The sequence below is a fragment of the Chanos chanos genome, chromosome 9 (assembly GCF_902362185.1).
Source record: "Chanos chanos chromosome 9, fChaCha1.1, whole genome shotgun sequence".
In the NCBI taxonomy this organism is placed as follows: Eukaryota; Metazoa; Chordata; class Actinopteri; order Gonorynchiformes; family Chanidae; genus Chanos; species Chanos chanos.
This window is the reverse complement of record NC_044503.1, coordinates 16,671,735-16,690,956: the sequence shown is the minus strand read 5'-3', so window position 1 is coordinate 16,690,956 and position 19,222 is coordinate 16,671,735. Positions and strand designations below refer to the sequence as shown.

At 41.1% G+C, this 19,222-nt stretch overlaps 1 protein-coding gene across 1 annotated transcript in view; it reads right to left on the bottom strand.

Annotated features, from left to right (window-relative positions):
- magi1a (membrane associated guanylate kinase, WW and PDZ domain containing 1a) overlaps positions 1 to 2,446 on the bottom strand; it is a 97,485-nt gene extending 95,039 nt beyond the window's left edge. The window contains exon 1 of the mRNA XM_030783875.1: positions 2,117 to 2,446. Coding sequence (XP_030639735.1) covers positions 2,117 to 2,414 — 298 coding nt within the window. The 5' untranslated portion in view covers positions 2,415 to 2,446. The remainder of the gene's footprint in view (positions 1 to 2,116) is intronic.
- Between the last annotated feature and the right edge of the window lie 16,776 nt (positions 2,447 to 19,222).

Here is a 19,222-nt window from a genome sequence, read left to right as displayed (position 1 = left end):
GTTCTCCCAAACACAGAGATGTGAAAAACACAGCTCCATTCTCCCAAACACAGAGATGTGAAAAATATAGCTCCATTCTCCCAAACACAGAGACGTGAAAAACATAGCTATTTTCCCAAACACAGAGATGTGAAAAATTTATCTGTAGTTGTACCAGAGGCAATTGAAATGATCCCACACAAGGAAGAAGAACTGCATTGATGGGCTATTTTCAAGAAACTGACAACGCTCTCTCGACATTAACACGGTACTGAAAAATGACTGAGCATTTTATCAACAGAATGGATCCACAATGACATTTTCACTTGATTCCACAGTATCCATGAGAGCATATTACATCTGTTCAGATTATACACTTCAGATTACACAACAGAACTACATAAATGAAAACCCGTCAATAAAGTGGAAGCTAAATTAAGAAATCAATCAGATAACTGTTCATATCAACATCAGTCTATTGGTCCTAGTCATACTGGTACCATCATATTGGTCTTTGATATAAGCAATAATCCAGTGAGTAGACTGGGAGACTGCTGTACTGGCCAGAGCTCTGTAACTGGCCTATGGCTACATCTGTAATTTCATATGGCATTCTCAGTATTTATAGTCTATTAACGTCACGATCATGTCCATCACAATTATAACGGAGAAATTATGTCCGTCATCTATGACATGTATATTAATTACATGGTAATTATCTGATCTGGCAGATTGCTGTAAACTGTATCCAGGGCATGTTCACAGAATCAGTGGTGCCTGACAGAACAATCAAAAAAGATGAAGATGTTAAAAAAAAGAGATGTTTTTGAGAAATGCAACATATTAAGAATGCAAAGGAGGCCACAAGCGTGCGCACACACACACACACATACACACATAAACATTCACACACAGTCCGTTACAGACAGATGTTCATCTGAGCAGCAGACGATGAGGTCAAGCTCGTCAAATTCCCCGAGGAACAGGGAAACCACAGAAACCATGTGATGTTCCGAAAAGCTCCCAATTTCCATCAGAGTTCACTTTCGTTTAGGAACGAAACACACTTGTCTTCATAAACCACCTACACACACCCTCTCTCTGAACTTTCTCCTCATGGAGTTTGCACTGTTTTACCCTCAGTCATGCACGCACACACTGAGGAAGGACAGGGAAACCGGCAAAGTCTAATGGGTTTGGGGTGAAATTGGTTGGATTTTACTTATAGGAGTGTTAGCTAAAAATTCCATAGATGGGATAACACTAAATCTATGAACTTTTGGTGTGTTCAGAACACGTAGCCAGTTATGTGGAGTGTATTATGTAAATCATGATGTATTCAGAGTGTGTGCGTGTGTGTGTGTCAGTCTCTCACTCTAGCATGCAATTACTACCATACAATGTTGAGTGCATGTATGTGATGAGAAAATTCAAATGTTTCTTCTGAGTGGTAGAGAGAGATGGAAAGAGACTGAGAAGAAAGTGACAGAGTGTGTATGTGTTTACTGCTTATGCTTGGGGGCTACTGTGGATTGTCTTGAAATCCACGGCCCCAGTAGGTGTTCCTGGCTCTCAAAGGCTTCAGCTCGAGCTCTCAGCCAGTCGCCAAAAACAAGGCCTAAATGTCTGTCAGCGCTGCTTCCCGTCAAAACTGCCATCCTGTACTCGACACGACGCCAACTCACAGCCCCGCTCTCTCTCTCTCTCTCTCTCTCTCTCTCTGCTGCCCTACTTTACATATGGGTAGCTACACTCGGGCTGTCTCCCAACAGTCCTCTGATGTCACACTTACGACTGACCAGCGATCATCCTTAAGAAAGCAGAGCGCTCAAAATCAGGGACAAGTTCCATATACTACCAAATATCATCAAACTCAGTGATTCAGAGTTTGGAGTGCCTAGGTTGCTCCCTGTTGTGAGTCTACTATGAAGAAGTCAGTCTGTTTGAATGATCTGATTGGTGTTTCTTTCGACAGAATTTCAGGTACTTTTTATAAAGGAAGCAGGGTGTTAAGTTGACCGTTGACAGCGACTCACTGTTGTTCAACTTGCTACGCAAAAATGAATACATCAGAAAACTGAAATCATAATGCTTTGAACTTGTGCACGACACTTAACCGTCCGTAATAATGACTTACCTTGCCTAACAGTTTTCAACCGGATGGGACCCTTACAGTTTTTCATTACGGTTAAAACATCATAAAGAGGCAATCCAGAGACCGACAAACCCTCAACTTCCAACAGTAATTCTCCCTCGGACAACTGTCCGTATTTGTAAAGAACTGCATCCTCCCGCACTTGCCCGATGTACGAAAACTCTCCATTCTCCGCACCACCGCACAGTTCCACATTCAGTTCCCCGCGACTGTTCCTGCACAGAGCGCATTCGTTCACTTTGTTTGTCCAATGGTTTTTCTTCTGTATTACTTTCGACATGCTGTTTAAAATCCAACGCCGGACTGCCTGCCTGTCCCACGAGCGGATTCAGTAAAGCGAGACTTCATAGGGAGCAGCTGCCGGTGAAACGCAGTAAACTTCACTTGGCTTAGACACAGATCCCGGTAAAATCATTTTACTCTTTCGTTTGTGCCAAGTCATTATAATCCAGGGCTAAAACGCACCAGAGCGAGTACACTGGAGTTCAAAAATCTCCTGTTCGGAGTTTTGTTTTTTTCATATTGTTTGATTACATGCACACTATTTGATTTCCCAAAGACGCCACTAATCCGCTACGAGCTTTTCCGCTTAGTTTGTGTCCTCGCCGTCAAAACGTATAATTTGCTTTTTTCTCTCAAGTGAACAGAGTTGAGGGAACTTCCCACTTACTGAACTCCATTCAGGGTACTGAATGGGCTATAAACCGCTCACTTTACCTGCGCGGTAAGGGAAGGAAATCCACGTACTTCCAGCGGTTCCTTTAAGCAGGTACATCAGAGTTTATGTTGTTGGCGTAAGAGATAGGGCAGTGCGATCGTGAAACCGGGACGCATGCGTTCTTCTTCATTCGCGAAGCCCAAGGGAAAAGTCCTAGTCACACCTATTACAGGGTCCTAATGCGCTGGCCGCACTGAGGCCACGCACATTTCCCTTACCCTAAAACCGGATTACAGGGGTATCTAATCCCCCGCGAGACCTCACTCCTAATTCACAAATAACATAGTGTCACAGCAGCGGAAGAGACACGGCTGTTATTGTGGATTTATTCATAACACGTTGTAATGGAAATTCTGCAACTGTAAATGAAGACAAACGCGCGTAACGTGATTATATTTTGGTTTATAATTTGTTTTGTGAAGCTAGTCATCCTATACTCAGTGGTAACATCTTACTAATATCTGTGAACACTAAAGTCAAGCGAGTAGATCGTTTAAATGCGTTAATGTACGTCTCTTGGCTGCACTACATATAAATCATAGTGTTGAGAACTGAATGACTGGCTTGAATCGTAAAGGAAGAGAGGTGCGCCAGCTGCATTTACCTTGTAAGGTATGACTACCGGTTGAGAAAAGGAGACATGTAGAGATTGAGGTAAATGGGCATCCCAATCTCAGGGAATCTACGCGGAAATTGCCATCTCCCTTCTCCATACTGCTATGTCGCGAGCGTGTTTCGAGTTAACCAGTGACAAACGTGTTGTCAGGATCTAAAAGAAACGATGAAGCACGTTAAAGTCGCTGTATCACGTTAGAATAACCTCTCTCCCTTATCATTGAATAGAGGGACAGAGCACATGCAAAGTAAGAGTATGATTCAAACTCTGCTCATTCAGTCTAAGTTTTCAACTGACAACACCATTATCCAACATTGGCAATATTTTTTGAGGGATAAGTAATCGTCTCAGAATTCAAAGAGTTCAGAAGTGTTAGATTTATTATCAGCTACTGAGCCACAGTGTGTTGGTATGCAGCAGTGAAGAAGCAGATAAATCCTATTTCTGAGTGAGAGTAGAGCTAACTTTGGTGATACATTACTCCTGAAAAAGTAATGGTCAAAAGTCCTCCATTTCAATTTCCACTTGAGTTAAAGTACAAAAGTGATTTTCAGTGTACTTACACATCAAAATTAGAAGAACCCTCATGTATTATGGTCAAAATATTGCTATATTATTATTTTTTGTAATCAGATATGTTCCTTCTTGCTTAATCTACTCATTTTATTTCAGAATACTCTTATGTCATTCTGAGCACACAGACCTGTAAAGAGATTGTTAATTGTTAACAGATCTATTAACTCATTAAATCTTTCTTACACTGATGTGAACATTATCATGAGTAGTCAACATGAAGGTGAACTACTTCTATCAGGGAGACATAAAATAAACATAAAATAAAATAAACAGGATATATTATATATATATATATTATATATATATTATAAAGTTGACAAACATCATCAAGAGGTTAAACCTCCAATAATAATTCACATACCTTGGTTGTGCGAACAAGTGAAAACTATAGTGCAAATGTACTGTATGGTAAAAAACACACTGAAAAACCAAAGGCACCATCAAATTCTAATTAAGCAATTAAGCACAGGAGTGCTGTTATATCAGGCTGTGATGTGATTGTAGGCACGAGGCTGCAGGTAGTGTGAAAGATAATCACAGTATAACATCACCCCCTCCCATATGAATTACATGTTCTTCAGTAATGTTCATCACTGCTTTTACCATGTTTCTACTGTATCACCTGTGGTGTCTTTACCAGAAGGTTCGATGGTAGTCTGAGAGACATAGTCGAACATGCACCTCTTTGTTTCCAGATTTGGTTTAATGGGAAGATACTCACATTGTCTTACTGTTTCTGAAACCAAAACCATAGCATAAACTCCTCTCTCGAATGACGCCTAATCCTGTTGCATAGCTGTAGCATTGGAAGCCAGAAGCTCATGTAGGCAATAGAATTAGTTGTTGGTAAAATTGTAATCAGCTAATGCTTAACTCCGAGGAACAGTGAAATGTTTGGACTTGTCACTCATACACAATAGTTACAACTCCAACATTACAAATAATGTATAAAGGACATTTACCTGATGTAAAGCAAAAGCAATTTTCATTAGTAAGTTTATAATTAATATACTTAATATATAATATAATAACATAATATAATTATATAAATAATATTTAATATATAATTAATACATTTCAGTTTCAACCACAGGCTGCTCTTATGATTTCATCTCTTTTGAAGCATTTCATGAGTCTGTAGATCTATAAAGTGGGACATATTATAATGGTGTCACACAGTGTCTGTGCACTACACTTGACTGGTTGACTTAATGCGTATCTGGGAAAGAGAACGTCTTTGAATAAACATTTTGACTGATAGGTGCCATTGTCAGTAATGCTAAATGTAACATCCTGTTAAAGTCACAGGGCATGTCTGCACGATACAGCATATACGTATGCTTTTACAGACCACGCATATATACACACATGCACATTCATAAACACACTACAGCACCACATCAACATGTCAATCTCTCTCTCGCTCTCTCTCTCTCTCTCTCTTTCTATGTGTCTCTATCTCTCTCTGACTCACACACGCTTACACACATACATACATACATGCATGCTTTTATTCTCTTGTCTATCTCCCCTCCCTGCCCCCCCCCACCCTCACACACACACACACACACACACATACACACGCTGTTGCTGATGTGTACTGACTGCTGTGACCCATGGCTCTCTATCCTGCATGTCTATAAATACTGCGTGTGTGCTAGGAGGCCAGATGGATCCACTGTGTACTGGAGGGTCAAATGCTTATGCTTTTATTTTGTCTTACATCTGCCTGAGCCACACAAACAGCCTTCATCCAGAAAAACGCACCCTTGTCAGAGATACATAGGTACATCACAAACTGTCCTTTGTAAACTTAAAATCCACAGATTTTAAACCCACAAATCTTAGACATTACAGTTTTATTTTGTTTGTTTGGAAATGTACAGTTTTTTTTTTAATTTCACATGATGTGTGTGTGTGTGTGTGTGTGTGTGTGTGTGTGTGTGTGTGTGTGCGTGCGCGTGTGCATGCATATGCAGTTACATTAACAGAGAGCCATTTCCAAGCACATGGACACAAAGGTAGTCCAAGTGTGAGAACTGTCAGTGCGTTAATGACACGTCAACCGTGTTTGTGAGAAACTACATGTTAAGAGAGTTACCACTGAATGTGTCACGAGAACGAAACTGTCTGGAATTCAAAGTATCCATAATCAATGCCATGGAATTAAATATTAACCTGCTGGACAAACAGTGAAACTGATTATTTTATCCAGTTGATTACACAATGGCTGTACTTGTCACATGGGACAATACTGAGATTGAGACAACACTTTCCACAAGTACTCAAAACCTCACAATGAGTGCATGAGTCAAAGGAAGAAAAATAAACAAATGTCCTTTAAGTTGTCATACTGCGAATGCAAATGGTCGCAACAGTAAAATCTTATGAAAATATGGCATTTATCAATGAAAGCAGAGCAATCTTTTCTACTTTTCAAGGATCTGAATAAATTATTTCAGAAAACTTTTTGTTGTTGTTTTTGTAAGTAAAACATTGCTTTGTAAGATCTAAGCTGACTCTTTCTGAAGTTTGTTTAAGCATGAATACACTGTCTGAGAGAGATCTGAACATGCTATCTGAAAGAGTTCTGAACATGCTGTCTGAAAGAGATCTGAACACGCTATCTGAAAGAGTTCTGAACACGCTATCTGAAAGAGTTCTGAACACGCTGTCAGAGAGATCTGAACACGCTGTCTGAGAGAGTTCTGAACACGCTGTCTGAGAGAGATCTGAACACGCTGTCTGAGAGAGTTCTGAACACGCTATCTGAAAGAGTTCTGAACATGCTGTCTGAAAGAGATCTGAACACGCTATCTGAAAGAGTTCTGAACACGCTATCTGAAAGAGTTCTGAACACGCTGTCTGAGGGAGATCTGAACACGCTGTCTGAGAGAGTTCTGAACACGCTGTCTGAGAGAGATCTGAACATGCTGTTTGAGAGAGTTCTGAACATGCTGTCTGAGAGAGTTCTGAACACGCTGTCTGAGAGAGATCTGAACACGCTGTCTGAGAGAGTTCTGAACATGCTGTCTGAGAGAGTTCTGAACACGCTGTCTGAGAGAGTTCTGAACACGCTGTCTGAGAGAGTTCTGAGTTCCTGACCTCCTCATCCTGCTGAGACTGGAGGGTGAATTAGTGCTGTACTGTTTCTGTGAGGATACATTATTCAAAGAGTGGATGTAGATGTGGGAGCTCTGCACCAAATGCAGGTGCTTGGAAACAGTCAGCATCTTATCAGGGTTTTTCCTCTTTCTTTTTCGTCTTTTTTGGATATTGTTTCATCACAAAACCCACAACAAACATTTACACTGACTTTTCATTTAACATTAAAAAGCATCAAATGACGTTTAACACATTCTCAGATCACCCCACAGGATCTGCCATCATTTCTCTACAGCATTGACAACAGTGCCCTTACAGGATGTAGGCTTCACAGCAGTGGTTAAAACTGCACTTACTCTATTACGCTGCAAATGCATCAGAGACACAAAAACTGTTCTCTAATCAACGGTTTTCTTTTTCATACTCCAGTGGAATCCAGGATGATTCAAAGATTTTTTATTCTGTTTGTTGCAATTTTATAAACCCCTTATGTTGGCTCCTAATTACGGTCAGTGTTACTGCAGTTTAAAGTGCATTCCATTTGAGATGTTCAAACACTGCTGTTCTGAGTTTTCTCCCAACTTTACTCACATAATAATACAGACCAGCTATGCCTCATATTTATAAAGCAGAGGTAAAACCCTATCAGCTGATAATGATCTGTCAAAACTCAGACTATCTGCAGTTCTAATTTGTGGACTTGCCGTGGATATGTTGTTGCATAGGTTTGGAATGGTAATTCTAGAAGTGTTATTGCAGTTCCTCATTACTGATCCACTGTGACAGCTGTAAAATCTACATCAAGATAAGATGTTAGTAAAATTTAGATCAGTATAGGGTCTTAGTAAATTCCAGATCAGGATAAGGTGTTAGTATAATCTAGATCAGGATGGGGTGTTATTAAAACAGGCACCAACGGAAGATGGTTTATGGAGGAGCATCCACACACTCACTCTGTGGGTGGACTGGGAGCATACGCCAGCTGTAGCTATGGGAAATTAGATGCCTGTAAATATATAGAAGCTGTTAAATAATGCAAAACCCACCAGATGAAGTTCCAGACCGCAAACATCTCACGGGAACCTCGTTCTCCAAACCTATTCATGTGGAGAAATGTGTTAAATGGACTTTTCAGATAAAATGACAATGGGACTTTTTGGATAAACTCAGCAAAAAACCCCCAAAGACAAACAAACAAACAAACAAACAAAAAACAAACCAAAAAGACCCCTAAATTATGAGACAACATTTTTGCGAACATTTTCCCATTTTTCCTCTAAGGCAGCTTTTTACATGAGAAATAAGGAGAAACAGAGGACAAAAGAGGATAGTTCAGATAGCTTTTTTTCAGATTTTTCTCAGATTTCAGTCTTGCCTTATCAGTCGCTGATAATGGGAGGGAGACAGCCACTTTGCTAATTTGTGTGCGTGTGTGTGTGTGTGTGTGTGTGTGCGTGTGTATGTGTGTGTGTGTGTGTGTGTGTGTGTGTGCGTGTGTGTGTGTGTGTGTGCATGTATTGGTATCTTTCTGAGGACTCGTAAGTTCCCAGTAAAATAGCATAATCTGACAAAAGTGCCTGGTGGGGACCAACATGCTGGTCCCCAATAGGAGAACAATGTTTTCCTAAACTATATTGTTGTTATAGATAAAACTAAAAGTGTAAAAACATTTCTTTGGTTAAGGGTAGGGTTAGGGTGAGGGTTAGGGATAGATGAGTATTCTTTAGTCACAGGATAATGGGAGTCAATGGGAAGTCCCCACCAGGATATGAATACAAACTTGTGTGTGTGTGTGTGTGTGTGTGTGTGTGTGTGTGTGTGTGTGTGTGTGTGTGCATGTGCGCGCGCGTGTGTGTGGAGCTAATCCAGTTAGATGTGTTTGTGTGTGTGCGTGTGTGTGTGTGTGTGTATGTGTGTGTAAGAGAGAGAGAGAGAGAGAGAGAGAGAGAGAGAGAGAGAGAGAGAGAGGGGCATACAGACACACAGATAGAGATACAGACAGAGATAAACAAAGAAACAAGAGACAGAGGGTGATAGAAAGAGAAAGAGGCATACAGAAGGAGAGAGATAAAAGAAGGAAGAGAGAGAGCAAGAGGGAGTGAGGCAAAGAGAAAAAGGGACAGTGAGAGGGAGAGAGAGAGAGAGTGTGTAGAGAATCTGATAATGACTGTAACAGTTGAGATGTCATGTGAAGGATGTTGTTCTGTGGCTCTGTGTCTTTCCCTCCTTTATATAACCACTAACACAACCTCTGGCCGCTGGCAGTCACACACACACTGGCACGCAAGCGCGCACGCGCACACACACACACACACACACACACACACACACACAGCTGGGGAAATAGTGCAGCTGACTCACCCATCAGGCTAAGGGAACACAAACACTGAAATGTTCCGGCCTACTGAACACTGAACACAGGAACACGGCCACTTGAATATCTGGCCTAGAAAACAGGAGAGCACATTCAAGAGCACATTGTACTTCTCTCATGGAGAAGACACAGCAGTGACAAAATGGGCAGATGCACAGTCTTACTGCTGATCTATACAATTTATCACCATATTAGTCTCCAGAGCATTCATTCTTTCCTTTTCTCTTTGTTTCTCTCTCTCTCCCTCTCTCCCTCTCTTTCTCCTCCTCTCCCTTCCTCTCTCTCACACACACACACGCACGCACACACACACACACACACACACACACACACACACACACTCAAAAGCACATATCTGGTCTCTCGTGTCTTTCCTGTCACCACACAGGGCCTCATTGGGTCAGAGGTCCCCAGATCCTCCCATCAAGATGAATGATAATATGCTAATGAGAGCAGTCTGCTATGACGATTTGATAATGAGCCTCGCTCCCATTATTTGCATGGCCTCGCCCCCCCTCTCAAACATACTCTGACTCCCATACAGCTGTAGCAAAATCTCCCTTTTTAATAAGATGGACGTATGTTTACCCTCCAGACCGAATCAAAAACAGACAGCACTGACAGCCTGTTATGTCTAAAGAATGCAATTGTCTTTTAATTAGAGAAAAAAGCGATTTGCTCCAGATGGATTTTAGCCATATGGCAAACCAAACCAGAAGTAGTGCTGAACGAAATGAAAAAGTATTCAGCGTAATATAGCTGGACTGCAGAAGAAGGCAGAGTGCATTATGGTGGAGACACTGTGTGTCAGTAACAGGAGCGAAGAAAAGCGATATTTATAGCATGGTGCACGTTCTCTCCAACAGGATATCCTGTCCTATTCTTGTCATGTGACACACACACAGTGAGAGGCAGGGTCAACCAGGATGTACCTCACAACAGCCGCTCCCATAAAACATTTACTACAGTGTACAAGACATGTCAGCGATCATCATCTATTGTCTGTAAACAAATCAGGCAGTCACATTTCACATTTACAGAGAGAGAAAGAGACAGACAGAGAGAGAGAGAGAGAGAGAGAGAAATGATGGCTGTACAGCTGCACTAAAAGTGGTTGATTATCACTCCATTTTTTTCCGTTCTCTCCCTGATCTGTGATCAGAAATGTTTGGGTACAGTACAGTATTGATCTTGCTACCATATAGTCTGAGGATGGAATATACGGATAGAAAAATGCACCCATATAAGCAGTGTGTATCTATGAACTAAAGCACAAAACACACACACACGTGCGCACACACACACACACACACACACACACACACACTCTCCACAGGGTATTGTAGTATCACTATCAGAGGTAGGAATTTCACACATGAGTAGGTGACTGAAAGTCCAGCCCATGGCCTGCCTCAGAGTGGATTAACCCATCTGAATGCTGGGGCAAGGAGCCCAAATGGATTAGTTTCCTGGAGCGAGGCCCAGGGGAGAGAATTTACTAAGGTCAGGTTAACTTCACACGGCCTGCCTCATGCCAAGAGCAGTGCTAATGAAAATTATTAGAATACCAGAGTTGAACAAGGGGGAATTGATGAAAAGACACAGGGCTGTATCTCTGATTAGGTACGTTTAGACATGATCAACACTGGTCAAGCTCATCTGGTCAAATTCATCATTCTTCTTCATCACTGCGGAAAATCCCAGATACACACAAGCAGGACAACACACCTCTATTGGTGAAAAGTGGTATTTCAGACAGAGGAACAATTAACATGATACAGACATGGTAAGATGTCCATACGACAAAACATATGCACACCTCAGTGAAAATAAAAATTAAATGTAAATGCTGCTGAAAATGAATTTATAAACAAAATGCCTTTTTTCTTCCTCTTCTTCTTCTTCTTCTTCTTCTTCTTCTTCTTCTTCCTTGTTGTTGTTGTTGTCATTGTTGTTGTTTTTTTGGTGGTGGTTGTTTCTAGACATAAAATGTAAAGACTGTGTAATGACTTGCCCAACACTGACCTCAGTGTTATTCTATTGTTTTGACCTCATGAGTTTTTTACTCCTCGAGCTGATTTTGGAAATGTGTGTGAGTGTGTTTGTCTGTGTGTCTGCCCTGTGATGGACTGGCGAACTGTCCAGGGTGTTTCCCCACCTTTCGCCCAATGAGTGACCCTAGTTAGGACCCCGCAACCCTAATTAGGATAAACAGCTTTGAAAATGAATGAATAAAATGAAAGAATGTTCTAATTTTCTATTTGTATAATGTTTGATTGATTTGACTAACATCTGTATGTCAGTTTTTGACTTCCCAGCGAATATTATACGACTTAAAAGATTTGATGTGAAGTTTAAGCGTTAATTTGCATTAAATAGTTGGATGGAGACCCAGCTAGTGCTGTGACAGCATTATATTGTGAATTTGTTGTGACAGGGCATGTGTTTTATGCTACTTCTGGTTAAAGTGTGCTTGATGAAAAAAAATGCGGCAGTATTTTGTGGTTTACCACATATTCCGTTTCAACATAAACAAAGAAAGGAAGGTTGGACTAACACGGTTATTGAGTACGCTACAGCAGTGATACGGGGTGCCTGACCTGTCCTACAGTTTAGCAGTAGGTTATAAAGGATGTGTAGCCTAGTGAACTCTTCTGTGCGACTTCAACGCATGATACTGCAACTACAAAGGTATGACATTACTATCATAATCCGCCCCGGGAAAGATATTTCGGGCGCAGACACGTTGTCTGGACAGTCAAGAGTCACCAATGAGACATATCTGAGTGAAGGCATGGATGCCCAAGCGCACATGCTTGCGAGCAACCCACCTGTGAGCAACTGCAAGCTTATAGAAATCCAGGCAGCTACAACTCAAGACACACAGCTCGCTGTGTTAAAGCAGGGAATTCAGGCCGACTGACCTGAATCAAGAAAGAAGCGTCCTCCCAGTGTTGCTGAATACTATAATCACAGAGATGAGATGACAGAAATCAACAGTGTGCTGTTCAAAGGTGAGAAGATCATTGTTCCACACACACTACGAAAAGAAATGCTAAGACACGTACACACAGGACACATGGGAATAGAAAAAAGCAAACAAAGAGGTCGAGACATTCTATTTTGGCCTGGCATGAATGCACAGATAGAAGCCACGGAGGAGAGATGTTCCATATGTACAGAGTGCCGCAACTCAAACACAAAGGAACCAATGATCTCGCATCCTATACCCGAGAGGCCATGGCAAGTCACTGGCGTAGACTTGTTCACGTCTGAGGGAGAAGAGTACATAGTAGTTGTAGATTACTATAGTAAGTACTTTGAGAACGAGAGATTGCATCACACTTCCTCATCTGCAGTCACTCACAAAATGAGAGCCATATTTTCTAGACAAGGCATACCTCAGAGAGTTATCAGTGATAATGGTCCTTGCTACAGCTCTAGGGAATTCAGAGATGATACTGTGCAAAGCCAGAGCAGAAAGGAAGGATCCATACCTCAGCTTGCTGGAATACCGCAACACTCCAGTCGACAGTCTGAAGTCATCAGCCCAGCTGCTAATGAGTCGATGACTGAGATCAGTACTTCCTGCTACAGGTAAACAACTACAGCCACAGGTTGTTTGTTGAAAGGCTGCGCATGCCAGGAGAGTGCAGTGCCAGGGCAGACACAGGTAATATTATGACCTCAGTGCAAGACCCCTGTCAACATTACCATGTGGTGCTACAGTCAATGTCCAACAGCCAAATGAACATTGGAAACCTGCCACTATGATAGAGCCTACAAGCACAGAGAGATCCTTCAACATATGCACTGATGGGGGTCAAAGCAATCGCTGCAATCGGCGTCAACTGCTGCAGACAGAAGACAACACTACACACGCAAGCTATGAAGTACAGCCAGGACCAAGCAATGACACAGAACCGCAGATATCAACAGCGAACACTACACCTTCACACACGTACACTACCAGGTTTGGGTGCACAATAAACCCAAGGAAGGTCCTTGACCTGTAAATGTAAAAGGTGTGGGCAGATTGCTGCCCTATGGACATTTGTAAAAATAAAAAAAGAAAAGAAAAAAGAAAAATCATTCCCTTGAAGTATTTTGTTGAATGAAACATTTGGAATTGTACTGAACATACTGAATGTAAGCTTTAAAATTTATTAAAATACTTACCTGTTCATCTTATTTGTTTGAAGGCTGTACCTCATTTGAATAATTCTGTTCATCACATGCGAAAAGAAATGGCATTGTTATGTTTACATTGTTACCATAACATATTGGCAGTGTTCAGAATAATATGTGCTTATGTCGACATGTTGTTTACTTGCTGGGGCAGTAAAAATTGATTGACTTAATGCCAATGTTTTGTTATGTCACACAGAAACTTTGTTTTAAGAAGGGGGATGTAGTATTCCTGTAACCAATCACATTACAGTTGATCTGACAGGATATGACATGTTACATTCTTATGTTGGGATGCAACTGAATGATTTGGAGATGTCCAGAGTGAGGCTAATAAAGGGAATCAACTGAACCCACTTCAGAGACTAACTGATTAATATCCACGAATATTACAGTTAATTAGTTTAGTAAGGCTCAGTTTAAATTACACTTTATTGATCCCTGTCTGGGAAGTTCATGTCTGTATTTAACTCATCTTAACTCAAGCGGTGGGCAGCCTCCAGACAGTGCCCAGGGACCAACTCCAGATGTGGGTTTGTGATGTCTGACTGTAACCACTAGAGGGAACTATAAGCCAAGCGATGTTCTGGGATGTTTCAGCATGTGTTGAGGAGTGAAAGAGGAGATGTGAAAAATACTCAGACACTTCCTATCCAGCAGGTGGCGCCCATGTGTTTCGACTGGAAACACATCAAAGCCCATGCACAACAAACATCTGACTGCTAAAACACCAAGACATGATTTTATAGCACATCATATCAACAGATTAATCTAATAAAAATGAAGGAAATGTGAACAATGTCACATGACAGCTCATGGATATCAGTGGGAATGCAGACATAAAAACCAATGCACACACTGCCTAATGTTAGACTTTAATGATTGTGTGTTGTGAAACACTTGAATGTGTTTGTGTGTGTGTGTGTGTGTGTATGTCTATGTGTGTGCCTGTGTGTGTGAGTGTGAGTGTGTGTGTGTGTGTGTGTGAGTGTGTATGACTGACTGCTTCTGTGTGTGTGTTTCTGTGTATGTGGGTGTATGTCTGTGTCTGTGTCTGTATGTGTGTGTGTTTATGTTTATGTGTGTGTTTGAGTGTGTGTGTATGTGTATATCTGTGTGTGTTCATGTGTGTGTGTGTGTGCGTGTATGTGTAATATGGGGAACTGTTTTTGAACTATTTATATTTACACATCTGCTATTATGCACAGCTGAAAAAAAATGGAGTACCAAATGGGAGCAAGGAAGAACTTTTCCCCAAGAAAGAAAAGAGAACAACATATAAATGTAAACATCTTTATAAATAGTATGAACAGATCAGGCTGCAAAAGTTTGAGCCAAAGCTCTAGACGCAAAGCTGTGCTGTGTCCTGCCACCTAGGGGTGATATTATGAACTGCAGTCAACTACGTCATCAACCGCTTCTCTCCTGTGTGTATGGGTGTATGAGAGAGAGAGAGAGAGAGAGAGAGAGAGAGAGAGAGAATATCAGATTTTGACACTGATTTCAGATGATTTTATTCTATCATGATGCAATGTGCACAAAGCTTTAGCGTAGGAAAGGACCACATCAGTAATGTGCAGTATATGTGTGTGTTTGTGTGTGTGTGTGTGTGTGTGTGTGTGTGTGTGGGCATAGGAAAGGACCAGATAGGTAATGTGCAGTGTGTGTATGTGTGTGTGTGAGCATTAGGGCTGGGCGATATTGACAAAATTGATATCTCGATATTTTCTGGGATTTTGTCAATAACGATAAGCAGACGATGTTTTGTATCCTTCAAAAATGTGTTTGTTAAATCTTATACTGTACTATCTCATTCTTGTTGACAGGATATTAATTGTTGCTTACTAATGATATAAATGGAAACAATATATTTAAGGAAAACAGGTCTTATTTATTTACTTAAAACTGAAGCATTCAAGTAAAAATACAAAAACATTGAAATCACCAGTGCAAGTATTACTGAGATCAAACAGTACAAGTATGAGTAAATCTCTTCAAAGTGGCCTACAGGATTTACTTACTAAATTTACTAAATTTGCACAAAGACCAACAAAAATTATTATAATGAGTGCATTTTAAACAGACACTTCCCCTTAATTTCTGACATAGTTTGCAGATTGCTGTCTTTTGAGCAACATTCATGTTTTCAAAGCCAAACCACCTCCATGCAAGTGAGGATGATCCACTTCTAGCAATTATAGTTTTTCTCAATTGCTTAGACACAATTCCTGGAACAATTCACCATTTTCTCAAATCTTCACACACATTTAAAAACGCACACCCAACAGTACAAACATCTAACTTCTGGTTCCAATTCAAACTTCGCCCTCAGACAACTCACAAGCTGTCAAAAACATAGACTACATGACTGTTTACTACACACTGGAGGGATTAGTTCAAAACACTGCTACCAAAATGTTTAGAATAGGTTTTCAGAGAAATAATGTGGAACTTTGTAAATCACACTTCTGACTATCCAGATTACCCTTTCAAGAACACCCTGGTGAGAGAAATTCAAAACAGTACTATAATAACTACCTCTTACATTAGTAGATAAGGAAATACTACTGTATATGCTGTTTGGGTCAAAAACCTGACCTTTGAAATATCACACTGACAAAACATGTAAGGAAGAGTCCATGCACAGTAAAATACCCAATTTCCAAAAGCTTTATTTCCAAATGCAGCAAAGTGTACAGGTTACTCAGCATCAGTATTATCATCAGCATCAGCGTTCTCACCATCTCGTCTCAGGCCTGGATCATGCCTCATCAGCGTCACACGTTATGTCTTCTCTTGCCAGGCAGTGTGGGAAAAATGCCCTTGTGTGCCTTAGAAAACCATGGATAGACTTCACAGACACATCACCACAAGTATCCACCACTGCCTCCAGGAGGTTTTGCTGTGGGTAGGGCTTACGGTCATACACTCTCCCCCACCATGCTGAGAAAAATTCCTCAACTGGATTCAGAAATGCGTAATATGCTGGCAGAAAAAGAATGATGAACCTGGGGTAGTCATTGAACCAGGCACGAACCAGAGCAGCCCAGTGGAAACTTACATTATCCCAAATGATAACATATTGGGCTTGCTCTGGTTGCCCTGGTTCCCCTTCCTGTTGAAGACTGTTATTGTGCAGCTGATCTAGGAAGGAGTTGTGCCATGTTGTATGGACCCACTTCGACATGGTGGTGGAGGATGCCATGATTGCTGATGGCTGCACATAGGGTGATGTTGCCTCCCCTCTGGCCAGACTTGGTGTGTTAACAATTTTGAGGCTTAGTGTTTGTACCTGGAGAAAGGTGTGCTCTTTGAGTTTAGATTGTGATGACTTGAGTTAATTATATTGAGAGCATGTGTTTGCTGAATGAACATATAGTGCAATGAATGATTTATTTGGCCACTTTTGAGTATGGTTTTGCAGAGAGAGCTTTGAACATTGAAACGTGTGGAAACAGGTGAATAGTGTTTACGGTCATGGGGAAACCTGTGTGTGTTTTAGGAATGACGGGTGTGGGTTTTTGTGCTAAAGGAAGCAGTTTCATAGGGTGAGGAGCTCAGACACCCGGGAGCAGCTTGAAGTAGAGCCGCTGCTCCTCCGCATTGAAAGGAGCCAGTTGAGGTGGTTCAGGCACCTAGTCAGGATGCCTCTTGGGCACCTCCCTGTGGAAGCGTTCTGGGCACGACCAACTGGGAGGAGACCCCGGGGCAGACCCAGGACACGTTGGGAGAATTATATTCCTTGGCTGGCCTGGGAACGCCTTGGGATCCCCCAGGAGGAGCTGGTGGATGTAGCTGGGGAAAGGGATGTCTGGGCTACCCTCCTCAGCCTGCTGCCACCGTTTGTTCACTCATTTTTAACTTCAGTCAGCTTAATATGTGGTGCGGTGACCATGTCCGCCTATACTATCACACTGCATGCACTCTCAATGCACACTGGCAGTAGTCTACTCTACCAGGCTACATGACGCAGTGAATGTGTGGACTCTCAAGGTGTATTTTTGATAGTTTTTTGCAAAGTGAATCGATACTCAATAATGGCAACTCACACATTGTTAAAACAGCAATTAAGATATTATCGTAGATGATACAAATCGCACACCCCTAATTAGCATAGGAAAGGACCAGATCAGTAATGTGCAGTGTGTGTGTGTGTGTGTGTGTGTGTGTGTGCGTGTGTGTGAACATAGGAAAGGTCCAGATCAGTGATGTGCAGTGTGTCTCTGTGTGTGTGTTGGCATAGGAAAGGTCCAGATCAGTAATATGCAGTGTGTGTGTGTGTGTGTATGTGTGTATTGGCATAGAAAAGGTCCATATCAGTAATATGTGTGTTCGTGTGTGTGTGTGTGTAGGCATAGGAGAGGTCCAGATCAGTAATGTGTATTGGAGGTCTAATACACAACAGGAGTGAATCATAAGTCCAGAGAGAGGGAGAGATAGAAAAAGAAAAAGATGACAGGTTCAGATGATAAATGGGGTTCCCAGGCCCAGAGAGAATGACGCAGGGGCAGTGTGGGAAACTCTGTGACGGGCATCCACACTGCCCTAGAGTTCAAAGGTCAAAGACCAGAGAGGGCTGCCAGCGTATAAGTGCCCTGTAGAGTGGACCATGGATGTCAACATAGGACAACACACACACACACACACACAGTGAATCTCTGTGGCAGTATCTTCTACACTATGGAGGAGAAACTGAAGCAAAGCATCACTTATGAACTTATGAAATTATTCATACATCTCACCAGATGAGGAGATTAGTGTTTATTTGGTATCTGGTAAAGCAGCCTAACATTGTGCTCTGATTCATACATCCGCAGATTACACTGGTATGAAATGCCAAAGAAGCCATTTGGTTCAAGGTGTATAACATAAACTAAACATTTGGGGAAAGATGTATAACATAAACTAAACATTTGGGGAAAGGTGTATAACAAACTAAACATTTGGGTAAAGATGTATAACATAAACCAAACATTTGGGGAAAGATGTATAACATAAACTAAATATTTGGGGAAAGGTGTATAACATAAACTAAACATTTGGGTAAAGATGTATAACATAAACAAAACATTTGGGGAAAGATGTATAACATAAACTAAACATTTGGGGAAAGATGTATAACATAAACTAAATATTTGGGTAAAGATGTATAACATAAACAAAACATTTGGGGAAAGGTGTATAACATAAACTAAACATTTGGGGAAAGGTGTATAACATAAACCAAACATTTGGGGAAAGATGTATAACATAAACCAAACATTTGGGGAAAGATGTATAACATAAACTAAATATTTGGGGAAAGATGTTTAAAATAAATTAAACGTTTGGTTACAGATGTATAACAAAACTAAACATTTGGGTAAATGTGTATGACTGTCACGCCGGCGGTGTGGTGCAGGACCCAAGTGCAAAGACACGATGATGTGGGTGAAAAAACGGAAGACTTTACTTAAAACGAAGATCCAAATACAGGTGTAAACTAATAACAAAAGCCATTAACAAAAAGGT